Source organism: Podarcis bocagei (genome assembly GCF_964188305.1).
Source record: "Podarcis bocagei genome assembly, chromosome: 5".
In the NCBI taxonomy this organism is placed as follows: domain Eukaryota; kingdom Metazoa; phylum Chordata; class Lepidosauria; order Squamata; family Lacertidae; genus Podarcis; species Podarcis bocagei.
The window spans coordinates 90898225-90925618 of record NC_138129.1 but is presented as its reverse complement, the minus strand read 5'-3'; the positions used below and the strand labels follow the sequence as shown (position 1 = coordinate 90925618).

Below are 27394 nucleotides of genomic sequence, written 5' to 3'. Positions count from 1 at the left end.
TGTTAGGCCAAACAATTGTTTTTGCTTGTCTTCCCTTAAAGCCAGCAGGAAGTTGGTTTGGCACAAGAGAGGGTTTGTTTTTGGTGGTGGCGCATTAGGGGCACGGTATTATGTCTGGAGATTGGCTGCAGAAATAAAAAGAGTTAAAACTTTTTTCTGGCTTTTTAAATTATACAGCCCTTAGAAGACTGTGTGAGTCCAGTGTGAAAAGAACATTACATCAGCAGCGGATAACATCATCCACCGCCTGTTTCAGGCAGTTACCGAAACCAAAATGTCTTCTACAGATCCTTTTCAGCAAATTATGGTGAGTTGATTAGACTTTCTATTTCCAGTGCTCAGGATAAACTGCGGCTAATAACAATGGCATTAACTACCACAAATTATTTTAACGAGGCTTGCAATTTCAGGGATTGTGTGTATAAGCATTATGCACTGTAAGTTTGGGCAAGCCAGGAAAAATGTGAAAAAAAACTTGACGTGAAAATATTTTAAGTGCACTGAGTAAGGAAAAAAATATTCCAGCTGGCTTCAATTCATGTATTTCTGAAGATAAGGGGATATAAACTCTGTAAAAAAACAACTGTAAACGCGAAAGCTGATATGTTTAGTAAGATAAATTCTGTACTAGCGTGTAACTAGGTAACTAAAACTTTAATTACAGATTAAGCTCATTAGTTGAGGGGCTGAAAATAAGCAAAGACTTCAGGATTCTGGTTTGCTGTTCGCTTTTCAAGAAGACAGTTCCCCCTCTGACAAATTACGGAAACTAGATGTGGAAGGCTTGTATTGAAAACTTGCGAATGACCTTCCTTCAAGCAAGAAGAACTAAAGGCAGAGAAAGTTAAAGGAGCTCAACCGCAAGAAATAGTTGATTTCAAGTTTTAGAGGTGTAAAATTTGTTGAATCGTTGAAGCCGTGGAAAAATACCTGTGCCTCAACCATGGGCGTAGCCAGGAGATTTGTTAGGGAGGGGGCAGGCCTTTTGCTAGCTATGTTTTTTATTAATTTAGGGTGGGGGCAATTGCCCCTGCCTTGCCCCCCCTTTGGCTATGCCCATGGCATCAACATGGGGGTGGGGGGGGGGAGGATGACATTTTGGGGAAAAACCAAAATATCCACTAAACTTACTTATGAACCCTGCACCATAGCTGTCAACTTGAAAATAAGGGACCAGCAGCCTCGAAAATAAGGGATCAGCAGCCAAAATAAGGGATTTTGCTTAGCTTATACAGAAATCTGGCACTGATGGAGCCAGGCTGCTTTTGCTGTGACTGTGTTTTGCAGGGGGTTGGACTAGATGATCCTAAGGGTCTACAACTCCCACCAAAGAAGAGGGGCAGACAAAACCAATGAACGACGTCGAGATGGCAAAGCTTACAGGCAGAATTAGAAACCAGGAAGAGGACCTCTTTCATAAAGAATGGGGAAAGTTTATAATTTAGTTGAAAAGCTATTGTAAAGAGTAACATACATTGGTAGGATTGACAGAAAACTTGTAGTAAAAATTTGAACTATGGATGGACAAATGGTTTATAAAAATAGAGTTATGAAAGGGATGCAGAGGGGGAAATCATTACATTAAGATGCTGCACTGGTTGGAGGGGATGCTAAGCAGCACGTCGGGGCTGCCGTCGTCCTGGCGCGAGGAGTTCCATCGGCCCTTCCCCACCCGAGAGAGGGGGGGAGGGAGAGAGACTCTCGCCCACGCCGCCCGTGAGCCCAGCATGAGGTGGTTGCGGCGCCGCGGCAGCCGCTGAAGCGCCGCCCTTCTGCGTCCCTCCCCATCCCCTCCTCTTCCTCCTCCCTCGGGCAGCCTCCTCAGCCGCTGCTGCCGCCTCCGGCTTCCCCTCACAGTGTGGCGGAGGTCTCACAAGAGAGGGGCTGCCTGCCCGCCCGCTGCCACCTGTCTCCTCATGACGCGCCCCTGAGGGGGAAAAGGGAGAGACGGAGATGCGGCAGCTCGTGCGCTCTCTCTCTCTCATGGCGCAGGACACCGAGCCGCTGCTTCCCTCCCGAGCCGGGCGAGCATGAAACCCGGGAAATTTAAGGGACATCATCAATAAGGGACAGCAGCGGGACATGGCACTGGGATAAGGGAGTTTCCCGCCAAATAAGGGAGGGTTGACCGCTATGCCCTGCACCCATTTTACTGTTTTAACTACTTAAGTGGGTTATTTTATTACTTGTTTGGAATATAAAATTGTACTGCTTGGTATACAGTGGTACCTCGGGTTAAGTACTTAATTCGTTCCAGAGGTCCGTTCTTAACTTGAAACTGTTCTTAACCTGAAGCACCACTTTGGCTAATGGGGCCTCCTGCTGCTGCTGTGCCGCCGGAGCACGAATTCTGTTCTTATCCTGAAGCAAAGTTCTTAACCTGAAGCACTATTTCTGGGTTAGCAGAGTCTGTAACCTGAAGCATATGTAACCCGAGGTACCACTGTACAGGCAAAATCGCACAAAGCCAGAACACCCCCACAATGACCACATCCAGTTCTGAGTGGGACTTGCTCCCCTCATGCAAGGTGGGTAGCTTTTTAAGCCCCCTTTGCCTTGCTTAGCGGCTCTGGGAAGGTCATGCGAGGCCTCTGGAGAACCTCTCACAAGATCTTACAAGATTGCAGAAATCTTGTGAAATCTTGCAGGAGGTTCTGCAGAGGCGTCACATTATATTCCCAGAGCCCTGTAAGCTAGACAGGGGCTTTAAAATGTTCTTTATGCAGCAAGAAAACACGTCAAAGAAAGAGCTTTTTTCCTGGAAAATGTCTCTTCCCCACCCCCTAATTTTTCTGGGGCCTTTACAACTCTATATCGTTCAGACGTCATTTTACAGACTTGATCAGGAAACACCGCTTAAGATTGTGAGGGATTCCAACTGAGTAAATTGGTCAAAAACCAGTCGGCATAATTAGAAACTTAGCGGACAAACCTTGAGTATCTAAGACTCTCCCTCTGTCCTTTACTCAATGGGCTGAACAAGAGTAGTGCAAATCAACTATCGCTTATGGATTATTAATTTTTAGTTAAGGCAAAATGGTTCAGTTTGAGTTCTGTTTGCTTCGGTTCAAATCATTATGGGCAAATACATTTTAATTTTTTTACTGTGAAAATTAGTAATTGCGCCCTTAAATTCAGGTGTACTTTTGCTGAAATTAACACGTGGGTTGTTATTCTCCCGAAAACTGTATGAAAATATTAGCTGTAGTATATCCAGATTCTCTGGAAATAGCTGGTAGCAGGAAAAGAAAGCAGCGTCTGTTCAGAGGTAGCTGCCAGATTATTCATCATAATGCTAAACTACTGGGGTGCTAAAAATACTTTTCTGGGCTTCCTTGAAGTGATCCTTTATCATCTCTGTGGCTTTGGGTTTCCCTCCACATACAGTCACATCCTTTTCAGTGAGTCTGCTGCAAAGAGGCTGTAAAAGCGCGTATTTCACCACTCTATGGCTTTACCAATGGCAGTCTAATGTGCGCATGTTTGTTTGTGAGGAATGAAGGGCGAACATGATCATATTAGGGGTTTATCCAGTTGCAGGTTGTCACGTAGTAGTAATCCTGCGCAATGGCTTGCATCTTTTCTGTAAGAGGATGAGGTTAGCTACTCCTGCCACCTCCTGGATGAAAAGTGTCACTTGGAATATTTGAATATCTGAAAGTTTTACAGTGTGCTCAAACACTTCCAACGACTTCCAGGTCCAGCACTGTCTACTGTGCTGCAGAAGCAGCTTATTGTTTTATTTTCTTTTTAAGTATTCTTTCAATCGAGTGGTAAATAAATGTTGTGAGATGAAACAAATAAGCAAATGACTGATGTCAGGTAGCCAGAGTCAGGATAAAGGGTAAAGTTAAAGGGACCCCTGACCATTAGGTCCAGTCGCAGGTGACTCTGGGGTTGCAGCGCTAATCTCGCTTTACTGGCCGAGGGAGCCGGCGTACAGCTTCCGGGTCATGTGGCAAGCATGACTAAGCTGCTTCTGGTGAACCACAGCAGTGCACGGAAACGCCGTTTACCTTCCCACCGGAGTGGTACCTATTTATCTACTTGCACTTTGATGTGCTTTCAGACTGCTAGGTTGGCAGGAGCAGGGACCGAGCAATGGGAGCTCACCCCGGCGTGGGGATTCAAACTGCCGACCTTCTATTGGCAAGCCCTAGGCTCTGTGGTTTAGACCACAGCGCCGCCCGCGTCAGAATACCAAACATATAATACAAAACAGCTGAAGCTTTACATGGTAACAATAACCAACTACTATGAAGTACAGTCCTGGTCACCACCGTCAAATAGCATTAAAAGGCAGAAATTTCAGTGAGTTCTGTTTTCGTTCTGGTCCCTCGCAGCTACTTAGGCCTGCATTTTGCTCCAAATAAAGCAAACCTCTGCAATTGTTTTAGAAATTGTCACACGTCTGATTTAGAGCTGGGGCATAAGAAGAATAGGAATCCTTTTTTTAAAAAACCAGCCATCTTATTATCTGCATGCAAAGGACTGATTTTACTACTACAGTTCATGTTTTGTTAGCCCCAAAATAGAAAACGAGCAAAGTCCCAACTAAAGAAGAACGGCAACTTAGATGGTTGGAATATGCACAGCTTGCGGACCTCACATATAGAATAAGAGAACAAGAAGAACATATGTTTAGAGAAGATTGGAAAAGGTTTATGGAATATATGGAGGAAAATTGTGTATATCTGAAAACGTGGGCAGCCTTAAGATGAATTCAACAGTGTAAATAAGTTTTGATGGATGTTATAATGGAATACTGAATGGTTTAGTTTATATAAAATATGCAGGGATTTATGTTGTGCAAAATGAACCATGGAAAGAGAGAAAGGGAAGTCGCTGATATTTTGAGGATGTTTAAGTGAATATTCTAAAATGTAAAACAGAAATTTAATAAAAATTATAACAAAAAAAGATGATTTTACCAATACCACCAATCCATCAGTTTAGCTGATAAATCAGCTCCTTTTGGCTCCTCCAAGCCTCAGCTGTCACCTATTAGCAACTGTTCCAATTGGCTGGAGTGAAGGGGAGAGAGAACTTTCGGGCCACTCAATTGGCTGCCTTGAGAGACCAGTTCTGATTGGCTCCCCTTCTCCCTGCCTGTTTCCATTCAAACTGCTCACTATTAAAAACAAATGTAAGAATTGGTTTGCTTGTCATCTTCTTCCTTCTCCAGACCTTTTCCCTTTTGTGTTTTGTCTTTTAGGATGTGAGCCTGCAGTCAGGGATGTCTTAACTGTTACTGTCTAAGGAACACTGGGAACCTTTTTGGTTCTAAAGCAAAGCTTTTAAAAGTTTTAAAATACATAAATAAATGTAACCACTCTTATGCAAATATTTTTTTTACAATGGTAGGTTTTCCTCATTCTTTCTGTGTATGCAGATGGGTGAGGCATAGTCTCCAAATCCATACACCGTATTTTTCGCTCTATAGGACACACCTGACCATAGGACGCACCTTGTTTTAGAGGGGGAGAACAAGGAAAAAAAAAAAATACGGAGCCCCTTCCATTTCTCCTCTCGCTTTGCTGAAGGGGCGCTGCACAGCTCTCCCTCTCTGCTGAAGCCAGGAGAGTCTTGCTCTCCCGGCTTCAGCAAAAGGAACCGAGCCTGGAGAGCAAGAGGGGTTGGTGCGCACCGACCCCACTCGCTCTCCCGGCTTCAGCGAAAGCAACGCGAAAGCAGCGAAAGGAGGGCTCCCTCTGTGCTTCAGAGGCTTCGCGTTGCTATCGCTGAAGCCAAGGAGCCTGCATTCTCTCCATAGGACGCACACACATTTCCCCTTCATTTTTGGAGGGGAAAAAGTGCGTCCTATAGAGCGAAAAATACGGTAGGTTAGTGTGAGTAGAGAACCAGGATGGTGTATGGGTAAATGAATGCAGGCTGGAAGAAAATGATGTTGTTTATGCACACTCAAACACTCCCTTTTCCTTTTGTGCAACAACTGCTATCTGGAAAGACTGGGGAGAAGCTATTTTCAGTTCCAGAGTAATGTTGAGGTCTCTGAGTTTATCCTCTCTGAGTTTAATTATGCAGTATAGCTGGAAGAAAATTGACAGTTACCATTCAGCAGAACCTGTATTTATCTAAATCTTATTTGCAACAGAAGCATAGGCCTGCAGGACACATGCCACCTTTTATGCTCACTGTAGGGGTAAATGGTTGCATTTTCCTCTGCCTAACCCTGGCATAAATATGTGTGTGTGTTGGGTGTTTGTGTGTGATAGGATTGTGCTCTAACTCTGTATTTTTTAAAAAAAAGTTTTTGAGTTCCTAAGACAATAAACAGGAGGAACAGAAGTAAATATTTATAGTAGACCAAAAGAATAAGCTTAAGATAAACAGGCTGAGAAAAAGGAAGCCTGTGCAGGAGGAAAAGTGATATGATTAAAATGAGAAGTAGAATGTTCATGGAAGGTTTGGATGACATATAAACATAGAAAGCTTATTCTGAGTGAGATGATTGATCCATGTTGCGTTCTTCTACTGAGCTATAGCCCTTCCTCTCATGAGTACACACCAGTCAGGAAGCTAGGCAAGAACTTTGAATCTTGAAGTCTTCCTGAAGTTTAGATTGAGTGATGATCTTCTATTGTTGTCAGTTGAGTGAAGTCTTGAGTACAAAAGACTTCATAGATGAACTTGACTTCTCCATTTGATGAGTGAATGTTTTCAGAAGCAGGGAGAAGTAGTCATCAGCGTCTCTTACACATTCCCATGTTTGGCCTCAACAGAATACATTCTGGATGATTTGTATTACCTTTGTACGGTACCTGAAGTATGCAATGTCTTTTCTTCATCAAATTTAATATATAAATGTCTCCTCTGGTAGTTCACACTGAATTCTGCCCATTATAGAAATGTTTATAGCTTCTGTTAGCTTGGTAATCTGACGTAGCAACACTTTCCAATGAGTTCCTTCTTTAGGATTTGAATGAGTGTTGTGATTTCTCACCCTATTAGCAGTTCTGTTGAGCTATAGTCAGCAGCTATTGATTGTATTGAGTTGTCACTTAAAATAGCAATATGTGGGCAATTGTCTCTGCCTTACAGTTTGTGCTTAGTGAGGGCTAGTAAGAATGGCTGAAATTCTACTGCCATAAGCTGGGTTGCATGGTTGGTCCAAGCTCTTCTGAAAAGCCGAAGTAATCAAATATATTCTTCAGTTGTGCAACAATGCTATGGCAGGTAATGTCAGGCAAGGGGAGTATCAGTACTTGAATAGTACGTAATCCACAAAAACCCAATAGTGCTGAGCTCCCAGGTGCTAGCCTTTTCCAAAATTTATTGGTAAGGTGCAGTGATGAATGGTTCCTTTTCTTCTGATGTGTCAGCAAAATGGTTTCTATCTTAATCATTGAAAAACAAGCAAACATCGGACCAAAGGCCCATCTACACAGGGTCAACCAGATCGCCTCTGTTATCTACTGTTTAACACTGTCACAGAACTCTCAGCAGTTAGTGAGACAGGACTTGCCCTCACAGAGGCCATTTTGGTTCTCCCTCAGCAAGACTTGTGCTTATATGTGCTTGGTAGTTCCACCTTCTACAATGCTTCCCACCAGTTCTTCCAGAACGGGCGTTAAGTTAACTGGCCTATAGTTTCCAGGATCCCCCCTACCCCGGATCCCTTTTTAATAATTGGTGTTACATTGGCTGCCTTTCCCTGACAAATGACTGAGTAGTTTCTCTAGGCTTTTGAGCAATTTGATAGAAGTACAGTGGTGCCTCGCAAAACGAAATTAATCCGTTCCGCGAGTGTCTTCGTCTAGCGGTTTTTTCGTCTTGCGAAGCAACCCTATTAGCGGCTTAGCGCTATTAGCGGTTTAGCGGCTATTAAAGGCTTAGCGGATTAGCGGCTAAAAGGCTATTAGCGGCTTAGCGTCTTAGAAAAACGGGGGGGGGGAGCGGAAAAAAATCTCAAGACTTGCAAGACATTTTCATCTTGCGAAGCAAGCCCATAGGGAACTTCGTCCTGCGAAGCAACTCAAAAACAGAAAACCCTTTCGTCTAGCGGGTTTTCCGTCTTGCGAGGCATTCGTCTTGCGGGGCACCACTGTAGGGCCCTCTCATAAACCACATTCTTCTTGGGAGTTGTGTCACAACAGTCTCGCCTTACAGCTGTGCTTTTGGCCCTCTGCTCTTCTCTCCTGTTGGTCTTCAATATAAGGATAATAATCATAATAATAATGGCCTACCTTGGAAATTAGTTATAAGGAATGTATGTGAAGTGTTCTGAATGGTCTATAAAGTGCTATTCGTGCATGCTAAGTAATTATTATACTTAATATATGCAAGTATATAACTACCATAAGTGTTTCTGAGGAGAGCCCAAAGAGAAGGGAGCACATAACCACCAGTGCCTGAAGGAGCCCATCGGTGGCCTGAGCAGACAGTTGGAGAAACCCCACCCGCCATTTTCCCCAGGGCCATTCAAGACCTGGGTGCCGTGAGGGAAAGCAGACGCCAGGGAGCTAGTGTCATAAGCCGCTGAAGGCTGTCTTGAGAAAAATCTGTACCTTTTTTTGCTTGTGTTAATGCTTCGCATTGTAAACTGCCCTTGTTTGCCTTTGGTGCAGAAAGGGAATATATAAGTGCTATTAATAACCAATTAATAAGTAATTGGGAGGGACGCGGGTGGCACTGTGGTCTAAACCCCCGCAACGGGTTTGAATCCCCGCAACGGGGTGAGCTCCTGTTGCTCAGTCCCTGCTCCTGCCAACCTAGCAGTTCGAAAGCACCTCAAAGTGCAAGTAGATAAATAGGTACCCCTCCGGCGGGAAGGTAAACGGCGTTTCTGTGTGCTGCTCTGGTTCGCCAGAAGCAGCTTAGTCATGCCAGCCACATGACCCGGAAGCTGTACGCCGGCTCCCTCGGCCAATAAAGTGAGATGAGTGCCGCAACCCCAGAGTCGGTCACGACTGGACCTAATGGTCAGGGGTCCCTTTACCTTTAATAAGTAATTATTTTATCCTTAGTTCTCTCTATCCCTGTGCAAAGAAGGAAACGTGCTTTTGTGAAGGGAGCTGTTGAAACAAAGCTTTCCCCCTTTCTTAAACGTCTCCTTAAGCTTCCTTGCTGCTCCCAAGGAAGTAGAAGGAAAATGCGGGTGCGGACATGATGCATTCAGTTTCAGCACCATGACTTAGCGTTCCTGTCACGGACACTGTGGGAACGGTCAGGGTGAAACCTGGGCTTTTCCAGTAGGCCTAGAAAGCTTTGGTTGGCTTTACTAGGGAACACTCTATCAATAGAGGTTTGGGAGGAATTATCCCTCCCTTCTTTGAAACTTTTTGTTTTGTTTTGCAACGCATATTGTTTAGACAGGCCTTTGAGGTATGAGTCTTCTCTTTTTAACCAAACAGTATTTATTGATCTGTTTAAAGATGTTTTCATGAATGAATGGTTTTCACTGTTATACTCACATGCTGTTTGTTTGTTTTGGGAAGTTTTTCTCCTGTACTTCCTCCCCAAGGATACATTTGAACAAAAGTGCTGATTATATAAAGGGAAGCAAGATCAGTGTGCCTTCCCTAAGGAAGCTTGCTGGCACCTTGTTAGCCATGCAGTACCAGCCGGTTAGAAGCAAAGGACCCTAACCCCACCAGATATTTTTCGCTTCTGTTGATGGCATGAAGGAAGAAGAAGAACAAACTTTCGCTCCATGAAACGGGAGTGGGGACCTTTTTCAGCCTTGAAGTTGTGTTCCCTCATGTTCCCACCTTGTTCTGGGTGGACTCTTGAGGGTCAGATACAAAGGCCTGGGGGCCTGTATTTGGCCTGAGGTCTCCCACCCCTGTTATAAAAGGTTCTCTGCCTACTTCCTGGAGTGGATCCTTATTTGCCACAGGCAACTAAGCTAGTTAGTAAACTAATATTCTGGCAATAATGTCAAGTTAACCCTGCCATTGTATTGTTAAAACCCAAGCCTTGTTTATGGTGTTTGAGGTGCGTCAGCTGGGCAGATACTGTCGGAAAACAGGAATTCCTAAGCAGCATTTCTTTTAAATTATTTGTTTTTTACCCTCATTATGTTTTCCTCTTATCAACCAGCTCCCCACCCCAATAAATCTGTTCCTGGACTAGCTGTTGAAAGGACAATAAAGTTGAGTGACCTGAGTACAGTGGTACCTCAGGTTAAGTACTTAATTCGTTCCGGAGGTCCGTACTTAACCTGAAACTGTTCTTAACCTGAAGCACCACTTTAGCTAATGGGGCCTCCTGCTGCCGCCTCGATGCCGGAGCACAATTTCTGTTCTTATCCTGAAGCAAAGTTCTTAACCTGAAGTAATATTTCTGGGTTAGTGGAGTCTGTAACCTGAAGCGTATGTAACCCGAGGTACCCCTGTACGTTGGGGACAGCTACTCCATAAATGTGTAGGGTCTCCCAATTGCAGACTCAGTATGGTCCTACACAGTGCCGGGTTTACGTATAAGCTAACAAGCTATAGCTTAGGGCCCCACTCTCTTGGGGCCCCAAAAAAAATTTAAAGAGGAAAAAAACTGGATGTACCTTTCCAAAATATAACATAAAAAACAAATAAAATAAAACCTATATACAGCAACAGTGTTTTGTGTTGTGTAGGCTCCTATGATGTAAGTAATGGGCCCCACCTGATAGCCTGCTCCCTAAAATATCACTTGTAATTATTTCACTATTAATAAACTTCTTAATTGTATTTCACTATTAATATACAGTACTTCTTAATTGTATTTCAGTTCAACAATTACTTTGATAAAATACATATTTTGTTATGTGCAAATGGCTTTAGATACCTATTAGGTACTGTCAGGGAACTGCCATCGGAAGGAAGGGAGGTGGAAGGGCTCACACAGGTTGGGAGAGACTCAGCAGCTGAAGAGGGAACCAGCAGGGGGAGAGGAGGTGAGCTGAGGGAAAGTGAGCAAGAGGGATGGCTCAGAGACACTTCCAGCGAAAACAGTGGGGAGGTTTCAGGACCTCCTGTAGGGATCCTCGCCGGAAACTGTCACGTAGAGAGTCCAGAAGACGTGTTTCCGTTAAGGAGCTTTTATGTTGGAAGCGATTCCGAAAGCAACCACTGTCGGAATCTGCTAGCGACTGACGGAGCCATGTTTAAGGGGCTCCGTTACAGACAGAGGTTTGCAAGCTTGATCAAACTCTGAGGGACTTGGATTTTACGCACAAGCAGCTCATCGTCCCATCACAGGTACATACCGTATTTTTCGCACCATAACACTCACTTTTTTCCTCCTAGAAAGTAAGGGGAACTGTCTGTGCGTGTTATAGAGGAAATGCCTACGGGTGGCATGCCTACGGATTTTCCTCCTCTAAAAACTACGTGCGTGTTATGGTCGGGTGCGTGTTATAGAGTGAAAAATACGGTAAATTACCATATACTGTAGCATATATTCAACACAAAACAGCGGCAATTTGTTGTTGACAAAGGACAGCTGGACATATAAAGGGCCCCATTACCTTCAGTAGCTTAATCAAACTTAAATCCGGCCCTGGTCCTACAAAATTGCAGAATATATCTTGCCAGGGTCCAAGGAGGAACCTGGGGCTATTAGAAAGGAACCTGGTTGTTAAAGAACGCCGATGGCACAATACTGAACTTCACCCTCAGCTAAAACTCATAGTTGGGCTGATACAAGAATGCAACTCACTGTGTCAAAAGCCACTGAGAGAGGAGACCTGGAAGAGGCAGCAGAAGTCAATTGCCCTTCCAGCCAATTTCCCTTCCAGCTGATGTCAAAAGCTGCCTTGATTGCGCAGCCAAACTGGAAGGTGATCTGGGGTAAAGCAGAGAGTCTGGCCTAACAGGTTAGGGCAAAACGTTGGGGTACTACATCACAGAACACAGTGTTACTGGTGGCGTCAATAAAGCTGCCTGTCTTGATAGGAAAGGACATTTGCATGGTCCTGGCAAGCTGTTGTGTGGCTTAGCATGGCGTTTGAGCCAGGCCAGTGTGGAAAGGATCCTGTGAAGTTAGAAAGTTGGAAAACAACTGCTCTAGTATATGTAAGTATCCTGAATGTAAACCCATTTCCACATGCACATAGGCATACGGTATGCCTTCTGCAATATAGTATTTAGGTATAATTGTACCTTTCCCGTAGGAGGGAATTACAAGCACAGGGTGAAGTTAAAGGCATCTATAAAACAACTTTTGGCTTCCTCAGCCCCTGCTGTGTTTTTTGATGACTAACGAAATGTCTGTGCAAGACCAGTGCTTGGAGGGGAGGAGTGTTGAATTCATTGACGCTAAAAATTAAAAACACAAAGGTGTGGTGGCGAGGGGAACGAGCAGTTGTGTAGGAGTAGTTCTAGTCGGTTACGCTCAATGTAGTCTCAATGTTCAGTAAAGCTGAAGACTTCTGATTCAGGATGCTGTGTCTTCCAGTGGGTGCTTCATTTGCTTTTGGGAAAACAAACTTGGGGAGTGTCTTAGACAAGTTGAAAATGGGTTGGAGAGGGTTGTTTGATTTATGCGCTCTGTGGCCTTTCGTTTCCTTCCTAACATCAGCTGTTGTTTTGGCACGCAGGTGGAACACCAGTATTCGCACATCTTTACCGTGACGATTAAGCAAGCCAAGAATGTCACCAAAGGGTCTTTTGGCGACATGCGTAAGTATCACTTCAGCTTTGTTCCTATCGCTCTGTGGGGTATTTTGGTGTGTGCATGCGCTCCAAGTTACACATGCTGGGTTCTTCCCGTATGAGAGGGGTCTAATCTTAAACTAGCTATTTTTATCTGGCTTTTAAATTGTAATCAGCCAGTTAGAATCAATGACTAAGGTAATGCGGGTTCCTTAAACAGCATTTTTGTTGACTGTATTATTTTTTTAAAAATGATAGGCTTACTTGTTATTTTACACTTCCCAGTACAGTGGTATCTCGGGTTAAGAACTTAATTCATTCTGGAGGCCTGTACTTAACTTGAAACTGTTCTTAACCTGAAGCACCACTTTAGCTAATGGGGCCTCCTGCTGCCGTTGCGCCGCCGCTGCACGATTTCTGTTCTCATCCTGAAGCAAAGTTCTTAACCCGAGGTACTATTTCTAGGTTAGCAGAGTCTGTAACCTGAAGCGTATGTAACCTGAAGCGTATGTAACCCGAGGTACCACTGTAGCAGCAAAGTCAATGAGTGTGTTTGCTGCCTTTACTCTTCTTAGACTGACTTAGAATTCAGCAATTCACTTACTGAAACTTGGAGGTTAGCTGCGGTCAAGAAAGGGGTGTGTGCAAAAGTTTTGCTGAGTCCTTATGGCAAAACAGAAAGTAAAGCCAAAAGTGTGCTTTTTGTTTGAAAGGCAATCTAGTATGAGCATTTAGAATAGGAGTGACCACTGCTCTTCCTCTCGGATGTTTCAGGCTACAATTCCCATCACCCCTGAGTATTGGCCATACTGGCTTGGACTGGTGACAGTTGTGGCCCACGACATCTGCTATATGCCCCCTTTAGAAATTAATGTGTGATCATTTAATGTATCAATGTGCTCTTTCCTATGCATTCTCAGCCTTGCTCAACAATACCAGGGGCTATTACAAAAGAAATAGAGAGATGCTGAAATTTTGAAATTTTGGCACATGTTGCTTAACTTTACTACAGTACTGATGAATTTTCAAATTAGTTGCATGCATAGGAAACGGGGTGGGTAGGCAGAGTTATATCCCATCCAGAACCCTGTGCGTGTTAGTTTCTGATCTATTTTTCCTTCCTTCCCTGCATATATGAATATATGTTTTTTTGGAATTGGCAGAGCCAGAGGTTTATGCAATACTTGTGGGTTTCGGTGGCAAATGCTGTCTCATATTCCTTCGAATGAAACTAATTGCTTGTGAGTGGTAACATATTCATATGGCACAAAGCACTGTGGGGTAGTCTCACGTGGTGAGAGAGTCTCTTGCCCCACAGATTGCACAGAGGGGCAAGTTTGTTTCTCATATTGGTAGCTGATAATCTCGGGACTTTATTGATGATTGTGAAGGAGGCCAGTGATACTGTTCCAAGGAAGTGTTGAGGGCAACCTTTGATGGCACATTTTGCAGAAAACCTTTCTGCAAAGAGAAAAAAGTAGTCATCTAAAATCCTTGACTGAGAGTTGCCATTGCGTCTTGGCTACCTGCTGAATTGAAGTTGCTGCTCACCTACAAATATTTGCAGATGTAATTGGAGTCTCAGCAACCTCAAAAGCTGGATTAGTAAATTTTGTGCAAGATGATAACTACGATGAAAAGTGATATCTTTATAAGTCCTGTAGGTACTTATAAAGGTAAGAAACTGGGGTGGGTATGTTTGATAGCTTCTCCCTGGCAACTCTTTTGCCTTGACTGGTTACTGGTATCACCTGCTGGTGATGGGATGTGGGTGGTGCTGTGGGTTAAACCACAGAGCCTATGACTTGCAGATTAGAAGGTTGGCAGTTCGAATCCCCGTGACAAGGTGAGCTCCCGTTGCTCTGTCCTAGCTCCTGCCAACCTAGCAGTTGGAAGGCACACCAGTGCAAGTAGATAAATAGGTACCGCTGTGGCGGGAAGGTAAATGGCATTTCTGTGAGCTCTGGTTTCTGACATGGTGTTCTGTTGCACCAGAAGCAGTTTAGTCGTGCTGGCCACATGACCAGCAAAGCTGTCTGTGGACAAACGCTGGCTCCTTCAGTCTGAAAGCAAGATGAGTGCTGCAACCCCATAGTTGTCTTTGACTGGACTTAACCGTCCAGGGTTCTTTTATCATTACCATTACCTATCACCTGCTGGAAGTGATGCAGGTGGTGCTGTGGTCTAAACCACAGAGCCTAGGGCTTGCCGATCGGAAGGTCGGCAGTTTGAATCCCCGTGACGGGGTGAGCTCCCGTTGTTTGGTCCCAGCTCCTGCCCACCTAACAGTTTGAAAGCACGTCAGTGCAAGTAGATAAATAGGTACCGCTCCGGCGGGAAGGTAAACAGTGTTTCCGTGTGCTGCTCTGGTTTTGTCATGCTGGCCATGTGACCCGGAAGCTGTCTGCAGACAAGCGCTGGTTCCCTCGGCCTATAGAGTGAGATGAGCGCCGCAACCCCAGAGTCGTCTGCGACTGGACCTAATGGTCAGGGGTACCTTTACTTTTACCTTTATCACCTGTTGGAAAACCCTGGGAAGAATAATAATAATAATAATAATTTTTTATTTATACCCCGCCCTCCCCAGCCAAGGCCGGGCTCAGAGCGGCTTACAAGCAATAATAAAAACAAGATGAGTGATTACAACTTAAAAACAAAAATAAAATACATTAAAATAATGGAACATTAAAATATTAAAATGGAGCCTCATTGCAGGAGAAGGAAAAGAAAAAAGAAAAAGGGGGGCGGAGGGAATCAAATTGGCTCCAATCCAAAGGCCAGGCGGAACAACTCTGTCTTACAGGCCCTGCGGAAAGAGATCAGATCCTGCAGGGCCCTGGTCTCATGAGACAGAGCGTTCCACCAAGTTGGGGCCAGTGCTGAAAAGGCCCTGGCTCTGGTTGAAGCCAATCTAACTTCCTTAGGGCCTGGGACCACTAGGGTGTTGTTATTTATGGACCTTGAGGCTCTCCATGGGGCATACCAGGCGAGGCGGTCCCGTAGGTACGAGGGTCCTAGGCCGTGAAGAAGGAGGTGGAGAATGCTGGAAACATTTGGCCTGTCTCAGGGCTCCTTGTTCTCTAGCCTTGTATACTACCAAGGCCTGTTGGACTGCCCTGACAGGGTGACCTCAGACTGTGGACATTTTTGGGTCACTGCTTTTGCCATTTTGGAGAAAATGGTTCACTCTTGAGTGGGAAACAGGAATGGCAGACTGTGTCAGGTGTGTATTTCCAACTCAGCGAGAGGGGGAGTCCTGAGGGGGCCGACACTTGGTTGAGATCATAGTTGTGGTTACACACTTGAATAACTGGAAAGCCATTAATTCCCCCGTTGCCTGGGGGATTCCAGCCATGTCAGAGTCCGGCCAGCCAATCCACTGGCCGGAGGGGCGTGGCCGGGACCATTTAAGCGGAGGCGCGAGTCGGAGGGCTTCCTCTTTGGCTCGCTTCCTTAATCACTCGCCCTCCCTCCCTATTTTGCAGGTTTAGGCACTGGCTTTGCTATGGACCTTGGTTGGTCGCCGTTGAGGGGCCTGGCAGGAATTTTTACACTTGGCAAATTGGCACTGGCCATTTGGTTTTCGCCTACCACGTAGCAATCCTCACAACTTTGTTAGGGGTGGGGGTGGGGAGGTGTGGCCATCACCTGCCCCTCCAAGCTTAAGGATATTCCGTTAAAGGAATCCGGGGGTGTTGATCATTTCCAAAGCCCGGGTTGGGGTCTAGGGCCATGACACGACCCCGACGGGAACACCAGGGGGAGCTTGAGTTGGTCTGCGTTGACAGGGCTCCCCCTTCCAGTTGTTTACCCTTACCAGACTTCCTGCGCATCGGTCAGGAGTCAGATATAGTTGGGTCCATTCAGTGCCTAAGCCAATACCACTCACATTCTGCAATCAATAAAGCTGTGGCCAAATATGCCCAGTAACATTAACCTAATATCCGTGTCTTTGTGTGCGTTATTTCTCAACGAGGGGGTGGCTTCGGGGTCTTGACACGCAACTCCTGCAGCCAAGCTGGTGCCAAACACGTTGCTCTATTTCACTCCTGGAGGCAACATTCCATTGTCTATCGAGACAGATGAATACCAACAACAACTACTGTTGTGAAATGGTCTGCCTGCTAAAATATGCATTGACATTCTACCAGCTTCTCAAATGAGCATTCCTTTGATCTCCTGACCTGAACCTCCTGCTTTAATTGCCATATTAGCAATTATGATTTTTGAGCTCTTTTGATAGGCTTGTTTTATTGGATGTTTAGCTTAATGTTTTGATGGACTTGTTTTATTGCGTATTTTAATTATGTGTGTGTGTGTGTGTGTGTGTGTGTGTGTGTGTGTATATATATATATATATATATATATATAGGTAATTGGTTTTATACTTCTAAATCACTTAGAAGACATGTTGGCAATTAAGTGGCATATTAATTAAATAACACCTGTTATTAAAAGGCCAGTGTGGCTGTGCCCTAAGGAAGGTTCTGGCTGGGAAAGAAAAGGCTGGAGCAGATCTGGAGCCAAGGGAGCCAGGTTTCTTCTTCCTCTGGCAGTGGAGATGCAGGGAGGTCCTCCATGTTGGGTTTCCCCAGCTTTCAGACGGCAGCTGTTATCTTTGCACAATTTTGCACATACATGCTGCCCCTGGAGTTGAACTCTTTCATAAGAGGTGACTGCACAGTAGGTGGCACTATGGTCTAAACCACTGAGCCTCTTGGGCTTGCTGATCAGAAGGTCGGCAGTTAGAATCCCTGCTATGTAGTGAGCTCCCGTTGCTCTGTCCCAGCTCCTGCCAACCTAGCAGTTTGAAAGCACGCCAGTGCAAGTAGATAAATAGGTACCACTGTGGCGGGAAGGTAAACGGCACTTCCATGTGCTCTGGTTTCCATCACGGTGTGTGTCCCGTTGTGCCAGAAGCGGTTCAGTCATGCTAGCCACATGACCCGGAAAGCTGTCTGTGGACAAATGCCGGCTCCCTCGGCCTGAAAGCGAGATGAGCGCCACAACCCCATATTCGCCTTTGACTGGACGTAACCGTCCAGGGGTCCTTTACCTTTACTGTACTTGTTTCACGTATTTTATTGATGTTATGTGCTACTGTAGGAGCAAGGTGAGGGCTCTGAGCAAGCAAAATATTTGACATTAAGTCTACTCTTTCCGTGCCAGCCTGCTCTGGCCCTTTCACTGGCAATGGTGATCAGTCAACACTGCATTCTGTGCTTCAAATCCTGTTAGAGCAAGGCCATTGTGGGAGGTGTATTGAAGATGCACCAATGTAAGGACTTCTGCCAAATTTTAGCTCTCCCTAGCCAGCACCTCTTGGGCACAGGGCTGTGTCCTTAACTCGATTTGTTGTCTTACGTGCAAAATAGCATCTGTTCAGCCCAGGGTTTCATATGTCTGTGCAGAACAAACACACAAACAGAAGTGCAGTTGGTGAAGAGTCTGTTGAGTGCAATTAGCTGTTTGATTTACCTCCATGTTTTTGAAGAGTCTGTTACTGATTCCTGCGTGTCTTTGTTTTATTTCAGTGGACACTCCTGACCCCTATGTGGAACTGTTCATCCCAACAGCCCCAGATAGCAGAAAGAGAACGACACACATCAACAACAATGTGAACCCCGAGTGGAATGAAACCTTTGAAATAATTTTAGACCCCAAGCAGGAAAATGTTTTGGAGGTACCAGCACACATTATATTGGCTCCGGGGGTCATATGTGCAGGGCTGCTTATATCTTTCGCTGGTTTGTTCCAAAGATATTTAAACTTACCTCAGGAAGACTGTAGTATTCAGAATAATTTATACAAGTTTGCATTCTTTTAAGTCTATCCATCTTTTTTTGCTGAATTTGCAAAATGGTGTCCGGAAGCATGGTTTGACAGAGGGAGGAAGAATGTAGCATTGGCAATGTGTTTGCAGAATCCTCAAGCTTCCAGTCCACAGTGTTCTAGGTATGAATTTCCTGAGTTTACAAGGACATTGCTACAGGCTGGGGAGTTCAGCAAAAAGTGAGCAAAAATATTACTAGACTAAGGCATTTCCTACAGAGACAGTACACCTGTTTGTAGTGTAGTGAGTGATGCTGTGGTCTAAAGCACAGAGCCTCTTGGGCTTGCTGATCAGAAGGTTGGCAGTTCAAATCCCTGCGGCTGGGTGAGCTCCCGTTGCTCTGTCCCAGCTCCTGCCAACTTAGTCCGGAAGCACACCAGTGCAAGTAGATAAATAGGTACCACTGTGGCGGGAAGGTAAACGGCACTTCCCTGTGCTCTGGTTTCCATCACGGTGTCCCGTTGCGCCAGAAGCAGTTCAGGCATGCTGGCCACATGACCCGGAAAGCTGTCTGTGGACAAACACCGGCTCCCTCGCCCTGAAAGCGAAATGAGCGCCGCAACCCCATAGTCGCTTTTGGCAGAACTTAACCACCCAGGAGTCCTTTACCTTTTTACATCAGGTTACAGGTGAGAGCTCACATAATGGAACTCTTCCCCCAAAAGATAGCTTTGTGTGGGAAATGGATATATCAAGCTATGCTTGAACTGTTCCCATTTACATTGAGTTTTCTATGGTCAGGGAGTTAATTTGTTTGGAGTAACATGTGAATCCCCACTGGCAGTCTGAAGTGATATAGCCCAGCCAGGAGTCGCCCACCTCGGTGAGATCTGTCTCACTCAGTATGAGAAGAGAGAGCAATCTGTGGGCTTCTTGAGAGGTTTGGAGAAGTGAAGGTCATCGACCTCGTTCCCCATTTGTAGAATGGCTTTAATGGCGGGGTAAATAAGATAAGGAAATTTTGTGAGGTAAAGCTTTTTTTTTATAATGCTTTTTATTGACATTTTCCAAAAAAGGCAAAAAAACCCAAAATAAAACACTCTTTACAATCATTCTTAATGTCATCTTATTTACATTGCGCTAAATGTAAAACTTCCTTCCTTTCCAGTCGCGGTTTTCTTGGTATGCATCTTCTCTTACAGTTTCTTCTATTTTTCTATACACCTCACAAGAATTATGTTAATCCTGCTATAGTTCTTAGATTTCTACAGTTAGTTTCTATATACGTTACAAATTTACTCCATTCTTCTACAAACTTTGACCCTTTTTGGTGTCGGGTCTTATATGTCATTTTCGCTAATTCCGTATATTCAAAAACTTTTTTCCTGCCATTCCATAACTGTTGGGATCTCTGATGACTTCCATTTTTGTGCTACAAGAATCCTAGCTGCCACCACGGCATATGGAAGTAGCTTGTGATCATCCTTTTTTATTTCATCCCCTATTATCCCTAATAAGAATGCCTCCAGTTTTTTTGGAAAGGTATACCTGAAAAGTTTCTTTAACTCATTATATGTGAGGCAAAGCTTTCATATCTCAACAGAACTGAGCCTTTGACTTTTTTAAAAAAATGCTGCAACTGGAACAAACAAAACGAGTAAAGAAATGAGCAACTCTGAGAACATAATTGAGTGTGGTTCTCTTCACTCAACACTGTGTAACCACATCCATTCACCACATTATCTAGGACATTATGAGTAGTAGCAAGGGGCCTGCAGAAGGTCTACTTGTGTGCTTCTGATAGAAGGAAATCCAATACTCTCATGCATGGTATATGTGTGCTGAGCTTAAATGAGTATATCTGTTCCAAACTGGGGCTTTCATTCCAGCAACATCCTCTTTTACTACTCTTTATGCTGTTCTTAGTACGCATTATGTGAACTTCCCTTATTCTCGGAGGCAGAAAAAAAATATACCGAAAGGAATTTTCTTAAGGGGCTAGCTAGTTCGCTCATTTCTGTTGCTATGACTATGGTGAACTGAAATAATTTCCCACTGGGCAGCTTTAAAAAGGAACATTTAGGAACCTTCTTTTATTGTAATAGATTTAATAATTTAAATTGACATGCTCAGCTGCTTATGGAAACACATGATGAAAAATCTGAAAGCTAACACTAAAGAACCAATAATGTTGTGTAGGCTGGATAAGAGTGTTTATCTGACAGTAATGCAGTGCCATTTGCAAAAATGCTTTCCCTCTACTATCTACTATCACATTTCTATAATCTACACATTATAAAATTTAGTTTGTAATTCGGTGCTTAGAAATGTATCATTGTGGAGGCCTACCCTTCTCTGCTTAAATTCTATTTTTCAAGCAAATTTGTTAACCAATGTTGTTAGTTTGACAACTGAAAGAATGACACCCATGAACTAGCTAGTGGTGGGGGAAATGCAAAGCTGGTGAAATTTGAAATAAGGATTCAAAAAGATGGAAACACTCCATTCTGAGCTGGGCCCAAACCCTTCTGAATTTGGTCTAGCTGGAAATGGGCTTTGCCAGCCATTCCTACTGGTCTCATTTTCTCCCCAGCCCTATTCCCAAGCAAATAAACCTGGCCTTTGAGAAGAAGAGGGGGAAATCTAACAGCTAGAAGAGCTTAAAACTGGCAGGCAAAACCTTGTCCACCACTCTGTAGTTGGAAATGATATTTCTGAGCATACTTACCAGAGTTCATGAAATTCAAAGATTCCTTTACCTCTTGAATTTAATTGCCATTTACTTTCTCCTGCCTCAGGTATATGGGGCCAGGCTGAAGTGGAGATTAAGTGTCCGCTTCAGCTGGTGTTAACTACAAAATAATAACACAAAAATTGCAAAATTATATGGTCGTCAGGGTAATGTATATGTCTGGCGTTTCCTTTTACATTCCCCTGCCTTTGGGGCCACTTACTGATGATCTCCATTCTACACTGTGAGAATGAGCAAAGGGGGGAAAAGTAAAGAAATGGCTATAGATCAACATCTTTATGATGTTGGAATGTCATATTCTGTGCAACTGTTGGCACACATCTGCGAGTTAATTATTTTAATAGCTGCAGCACCAAGTACAGTGGTACCTTGGTAGCTGAACGGCTTAGTTGTCAAACAAATTGGCTCCCAAACTCGGAAGTGAGTGTTCCAGTTTGCGAACGTTTTTTGGAAGCCGAACGTCGGACACGGCTTCCGATTGAGTGCAGGAAGCCTTGGTTTTCAAACCATTTCGGGAGTCGAATGGACTCCTGGAACGGATTAAATTTGAGAACCAAGGTACCACTGTAGTGAGTTGTATGCAGGAATGGACTATTACAGATAAGATTCACATATCACCTCAGAATAAAACACTGTTTCAAGGGAATCAATTCCCACAAGTCTCAATTCATACACTGAATACCCAACTGATTAAAAATCATATCATAATATTGCATTTTTGAACTGGCCCCCAGATGCCTGTCTTGATCTCAGAATACTTTCCATGCCTCATTCTAGTATGTGGCTGCTCTGACATTAGAATAGTATGTGTCTTTGGGCAAATTTTGCCCACTATTTCAAAATGTTTTTGTCTACTGATGGTGACTCTTCATTAAGCATATTTCTGCCAGGTTTTAATATTTTATTTTCCTCATTCATGCTCTGTTTGTTGTGTACTAATGTACACAAATGCTTGAATTTTCCTTTTTCCTGCTTAATTTCTGATTTTTTTCTACATTAGTATTTTTAAATAACCCATCATGGCTTAGGAACGAGGTGGGCAAATTTGCAGCTGTCCTAGACTCCTGGCAAGATATATTGAAAAATAGGTGGTTGGTGCATTATCAGAGTCTGCCCATTCATACTGAGGAACAGGAAGCTACCCTGAAACCAGATATCTATACTAGTGGTCTAGATAGAGAACGGGACCAAAAAATGTACATCAGAAATGGCAGTAGAGAAAGGCGATTGGATGACAAAAGAAGAAGAACATGCTTAGATATATCAAGTTTGGTCCCCCTGTGCAATTGCTTTGCCATATCTGACAAAGGTGTACTAATAATTGCTTGGCAAATATGTTGCCTTTAATGAATGTCATCATAAAGGCAAATAGGTGGTTTTTTAAAATTAAAAAAATAATGTTTATCTTTTGCAGGTCACTCTTATGGATGCAAATTATGTGATGGATGAGACAATTGGTACAGCAACGTTCCCCATATCTTCTTTGAAAGTGGGAGAGAAGAAAGAGGTCTCACTCATCATCAATAAAGTAGGTTTCAAAATGCCACTGGTAGAATATCCGTTCCATTGATGTCAGTGGCAAAGCTGGCATTGTGCAGTATTATGGAGGGCTAAGAGTGTCTCTAGTCATTAAAGTATTTCAAATCTGCTCCGCACCTGAAGGCCCCAGTGTGGAAGTCCATGAGCTTCAAAATCAAACTTTTGAGTAGGACTAACAGCAGCCTACTGTAAAATGAATTAAATGCAAAATGCAAGTTAAAAGACAGCAGTAGAACCCAAAACATATAAATACATTGATTCAATGAGTGTATAGAAGCAGTTCTTTTATATAATGTATCCCATGTAGCCATGTCAAACGGTGATATCCTTTTTTAATCATGGTGGAATTTAGTATGACGTGAAGGATGCTATAAAGCCAAGGCCCTTTCAAACAATAGTAACTTGGCTTACAAGGCTGTTGTGATTTACTTGTATAATGAGACAATGTTATTAACTGTGCTGATCACAGGAAAAGAGCATGATGTGCATTTAAAAAATGATTAAAACTAGATCCTTATTGCCGTTGGATTAGCTTGGTAATGCTTTCCCAGGAGAGAAAGAGCTTGGGGAAATGGCAAGGCAATTGCAACACTTTTTACACTATTAGTAATATTACCATTTTCCTTGGTGAAGACTTTATTTCCCACCCATCTGTGTGTGTGTGTGTGTGTATATGTGTGTGTGTGTGTGTGTGTGTGTGTGTGTATATATATATATATATATATATATATATATATATATATAAACATTAAAACGTCAGTCATTGAAAAAAATCCCTAAACAGGGCTGCCTTCAGATGTCTTCTAAACGTCAGATAGTTGTTAATTTCTTTGACAACTGATTGGGGGGGGGTGACAACCACAGGGCGGGTGCCGCTACCAAGAAGGCCCTCTGCCCGTTTCCCTGTAACCTCACTTCTCGCAGTGCGGGAACCCCCAGAAGGCCCTCGGCACTTGACCTCAGTGTTTGGGCTGAATGATGGGGGTGGAGACGCTCCCTCAGGTATACTGGGCCGAGGCCATTTAGGGCTTCAAATGTCAGCACCAACACTTTGAATTGTGCTCGGAAACGTACTCAGAGCCAGTGAAGATCCTTTATATATATAGTCCCGGTGGCCACTTCCAGTCACCAGTCTAGCTGCCACATTCTGGATTAGTTGTATTTTCCAAGTCATCTTCAATGGTAGCCCCACATAGAGCGCATTGCAGTAGTCCAAGCGGGAGATATCTAGAGCATGCACCACTCCTGCGAGACAGTCTGCGGGCAGGTAGGGTCTCAGCCTGTGTACCAGACGGAGCTGGTAGGCAGCTGCCCTGGACACAGAATTGACCTGCGCCTCCATGGACAGCTGTGAGTCCAAAATGGCTCCTAGGCTGTGCACCTGGTCCTTCAGGGGCACAATTGCCCCATTCAGGACCAGGGAATCCCCCATAGCCCCCTGCCCCCTGTCCCCCCAAAACAGTACTTCTGTCTTATCAGGATTCAGCCTCAGTCTGTTAGCCGCCATCCTAATAACCACCACTGAGAAGGTTGATATGGGGGAAGGCACACTTCTAAAATGTCCGTGGAAGAGAGAAGGGCGATATTTATTTTTATGATCGGCACTATCAATATATATGGTGCTTTCAGGAGCTGGGCAGACCAAAAGAAGAAAAAAGACTTTATTTTTGCCACCCAGGGAGAAACAATTGACCTGGAGCCAGGCTGCTTGTTTGGCTCACCACTTGGCAAAGAGAGCTGGAGGGGAATCTAAGTTAAGCACACAGGAAGGGAGGATCTGTCGGCTGGCTTTTCATTTGTGGTTTGCCTCTAATTATGTCTCCTTAGTGCTAAATATTTTTAAGGAGTTGGGAGCAGGTGGAGCTGGGGAAAATTATCCACAAAGGGAAGAGGGCTGTGGACGAAGTCGGTCCAAGACACTTGGCTGCCCGAGGCGGAAGAAGTCAACCTTTTCTTCTGTAAACTGCCTAGGGGGTGTCTTGTTTAAAGGCACCAAACAAGCAATGACCCAACAAAAGCAGAGAAGGTGGTCCAAGTTAAGGTGGTGCTGTATTTACAGTAGTAAATGGATACAGTGGTGCCTTGGTTCTCAAACGCTTTGGTACAGTGGTGCCCCGCAAGATGAATGCCTCACAAGACGGAAAACTCGCTAGACGAAAGAGTTTTCCGTTTTGGAGGTGCTTCGCAAAACGAATTTCCTATGGGCTTGCTTCGCAAGACGAAAATGTCTTGCGAGTTCCTGCTGGTTTTTTCCCTTCCCCCCCCTTTTTCTAAGCCGCTAAGCCGCTTATCAGCTGATCTGATCAGCAGATAAGCCTCTAAAAGCCGCTAAAAAGCCGCTAATAGTGCTAATCCGCTAATCCTTCAATGGGCTTGCTTCGCAAGACGAAAAAACCGCTAGACGAAGAGAATCACAGAACGGATTCTTTTCGTCTTGCGAGGCACCACTGTCTTCCAAACAGCTTGGAACCCAAACACTGCAAACCCGGAAGTGTTCTGGTTTGCGAACTTTTTCAGGAGCTGAACGTGCTCCGTTTTGAGTGTCACGCTTCCGATTTGAGTGCCACACGTCCGTTTTGAGTGTTACGCTGAGGTTTGTCTGTTTTTGCAATTCATTTTGCATTTTTGTTTTCGCGGCTCTTTTTGTTTTGTTTTTGTGACTGTGTGGAACCCAGTTCAGCTACTGGTGGATTGATTATGCGACTGCAGTACACTGTTTATTGCTTTCGTTTTATGGACCGATGGTCTCGTTAGATAGTAAAATTCATGTTAAATTGCTGTTTTAGGGGTTGTTTTTAAAAGTCAGGAACGGATTAATCCGTTTTGCATTCCTTTATATGGGAAAGCGCACCTTGGTTTTGGAACACTTTGGTTTTGGAACGGACTTCCGGAACAGATTACATTTGAGAACCAAGGTACCACTGGATAGTGAAAGTAAGGTGAATTGAGGGTATTTTGCAGCAGCTTAGGATTAAAGCAGTGTCCTGAAAGTTGTAAGGCCGCTACACCAGGTGATGGTTTCAGGAACAGGTGACAGGAAAGGTTAGCAGTACAAAGCCACCAGGGCGGGAAAGATGAAGAGCAGTAGGGAGTTCAGTGCTGTACACGCACACCAATGGAAGCGTGACATGCACTGCCACCCCTTTTCTCTAGCCACTCCTGCATTGTCATTATTATTATTATTATTATTATTATTATTATTATTATTATTATTAATTATTATTATTTTTTATTATTATTATTATTATTATTATTATTATTATTATTATTATTATTATTTATTATTATTATTTATACTCCTCTCATCTGCTGGGGTTTTCCCAGCCACTCTGGGTGGCTTTCAACAGAATATTAATAACATGACAAAACATCAAACCTTAAAAACTTCCCTAAACAGGACTGCCTTCAGATGCCTTCTAAAAGTCAGATAGTTGTTTATTTACTTGGCATCTGATGGGAGGGCGTTCCACAGGGCAGGTGCCACTACTGAGAAGGCCCTCTGCCTGGTTCCCTGTAACTTCGCTTCTCGCAGTGCGGGAACTGCCAGAAGGCCCTTGGAGCTGGACCTCAGTGTCCAGGCTGAACGATGGGGGTGAAGTAACCTACAAGCTTTGGTCTGTTTCTTTAAACTTGCTGGAATTCTGTCTAGCCATTGTGAGAAACAGGACCTTTGGGTCTGATCCTATGAGGGTTTTATTTTTAATCTTACTTAGTAGCCCTCTTAAGTTCTGTACTTTCTGAAAGTTTCTGCCATTCCATAGCTTAATTAATTGCATCGTTGAGTAAACTACATTTTTTTGTTGTGGGTTATCATTTAACTGCAAAGAAAAACCATGAGCATTCCACACAAGAATCTGATCCTATTGTAACTTGTCTTGTTTAGGTCATTACCGTTACTTTGGAGGTATCTCTTGAAGTTTGGTAAGTCATCTTGATGCAACAAAAACATAAATTTAGAGATTTCAGAAGCAGTGTGGTTTTGAGAGTAGGTTTTGGTTGTTGTTGCCTTGCTATGTTTTGTAAATTTAAGTGTGAAGCTGTAAAATTAACTGTGTAGAGCTGTTAGAATAACTTAGCATTGAAAATATCAGGTAGGAAGTTCGTATTATCCAGCAAGCCCCATTAATCTTCAGGGGAGGCATTTGAACATGTGCTTAATTATCCCACTTATTTAAACTGGTGGGATTCAAATGTACCATACTAGATTCTAAGCAATATTTGCAATATTCTAAAAATGTTGCAGATTTTGGGTACCTAAAACTAGAAAGCCTGGAAATCTGCTAGACTATAACCTTTCTGCAGAACACAGAATATGACTTCTAACGTACAGTTCAAGTTTAAAGGGCAAATGTCTAGTTTTCATGGCGGTTGCTGTTTTTTCTTCTTTTAAAACACAGAGGGAACAATTAAACACAGTTAAATGCGCTTGGCCCATTGATTTTAATAGGATTAAAGATGGTTAACTGTCTTTGTGTTGGGAAAATAAAGTCTAAATGAAGTCTCTTGGTGGTCGCAGAGTAGAGTATCAGCAACTATCAGCCACTCCCATATAAAAATTTACAACAGCACTGACATATAATTGCCATTAGTTATCATAGTCAGTTCCACATTGCAAGTGTCATTACAACCCTGCCAATGATTTTAACTGTTTACAGTGGGTTTTTTTAAAAATAAATTAAGAATTTTACTCCGATCTTTAAAAAATCCTTGATCTTCCTGGTTTCTGATCTTCCCCGC

General features: G+C 43.7%; 1 protein-coding gene across 1 annotated transcript in view; it reads left to right on the top strand.

Annotated features, from left to right (window-relative positions):
* Window positions 1-27394, top strand: part of PLA2G4A (phospholipase A2 group IVA) — a 90363-nt gene that overhangs the window by 37072 nt on the left and 25897 nt on the right. Inside the window, exons 2-6 of the mRNA XM_081194385.1 lie at window positions 178-307; window positions 12539-12620; window positions 18128-18276; window positions 22533-22646; window positions 26541-26578. Coding sequence (XP_081050511.1) covers window positions 275-307; window positions 12539-12620; window positions 18128-18276; window positions 22533-22646; window positions 26541-26578 — 416 coding nt within the window. The 5' untranslated portion in view covers window positions 178-274. The remainder of the gene's footprint in view (window positions 1-177; window positions 308-12538; window positions 12621-18127; window positions 18277-22532; window positions 22647-26540; window positions 26579-27394) is intronic.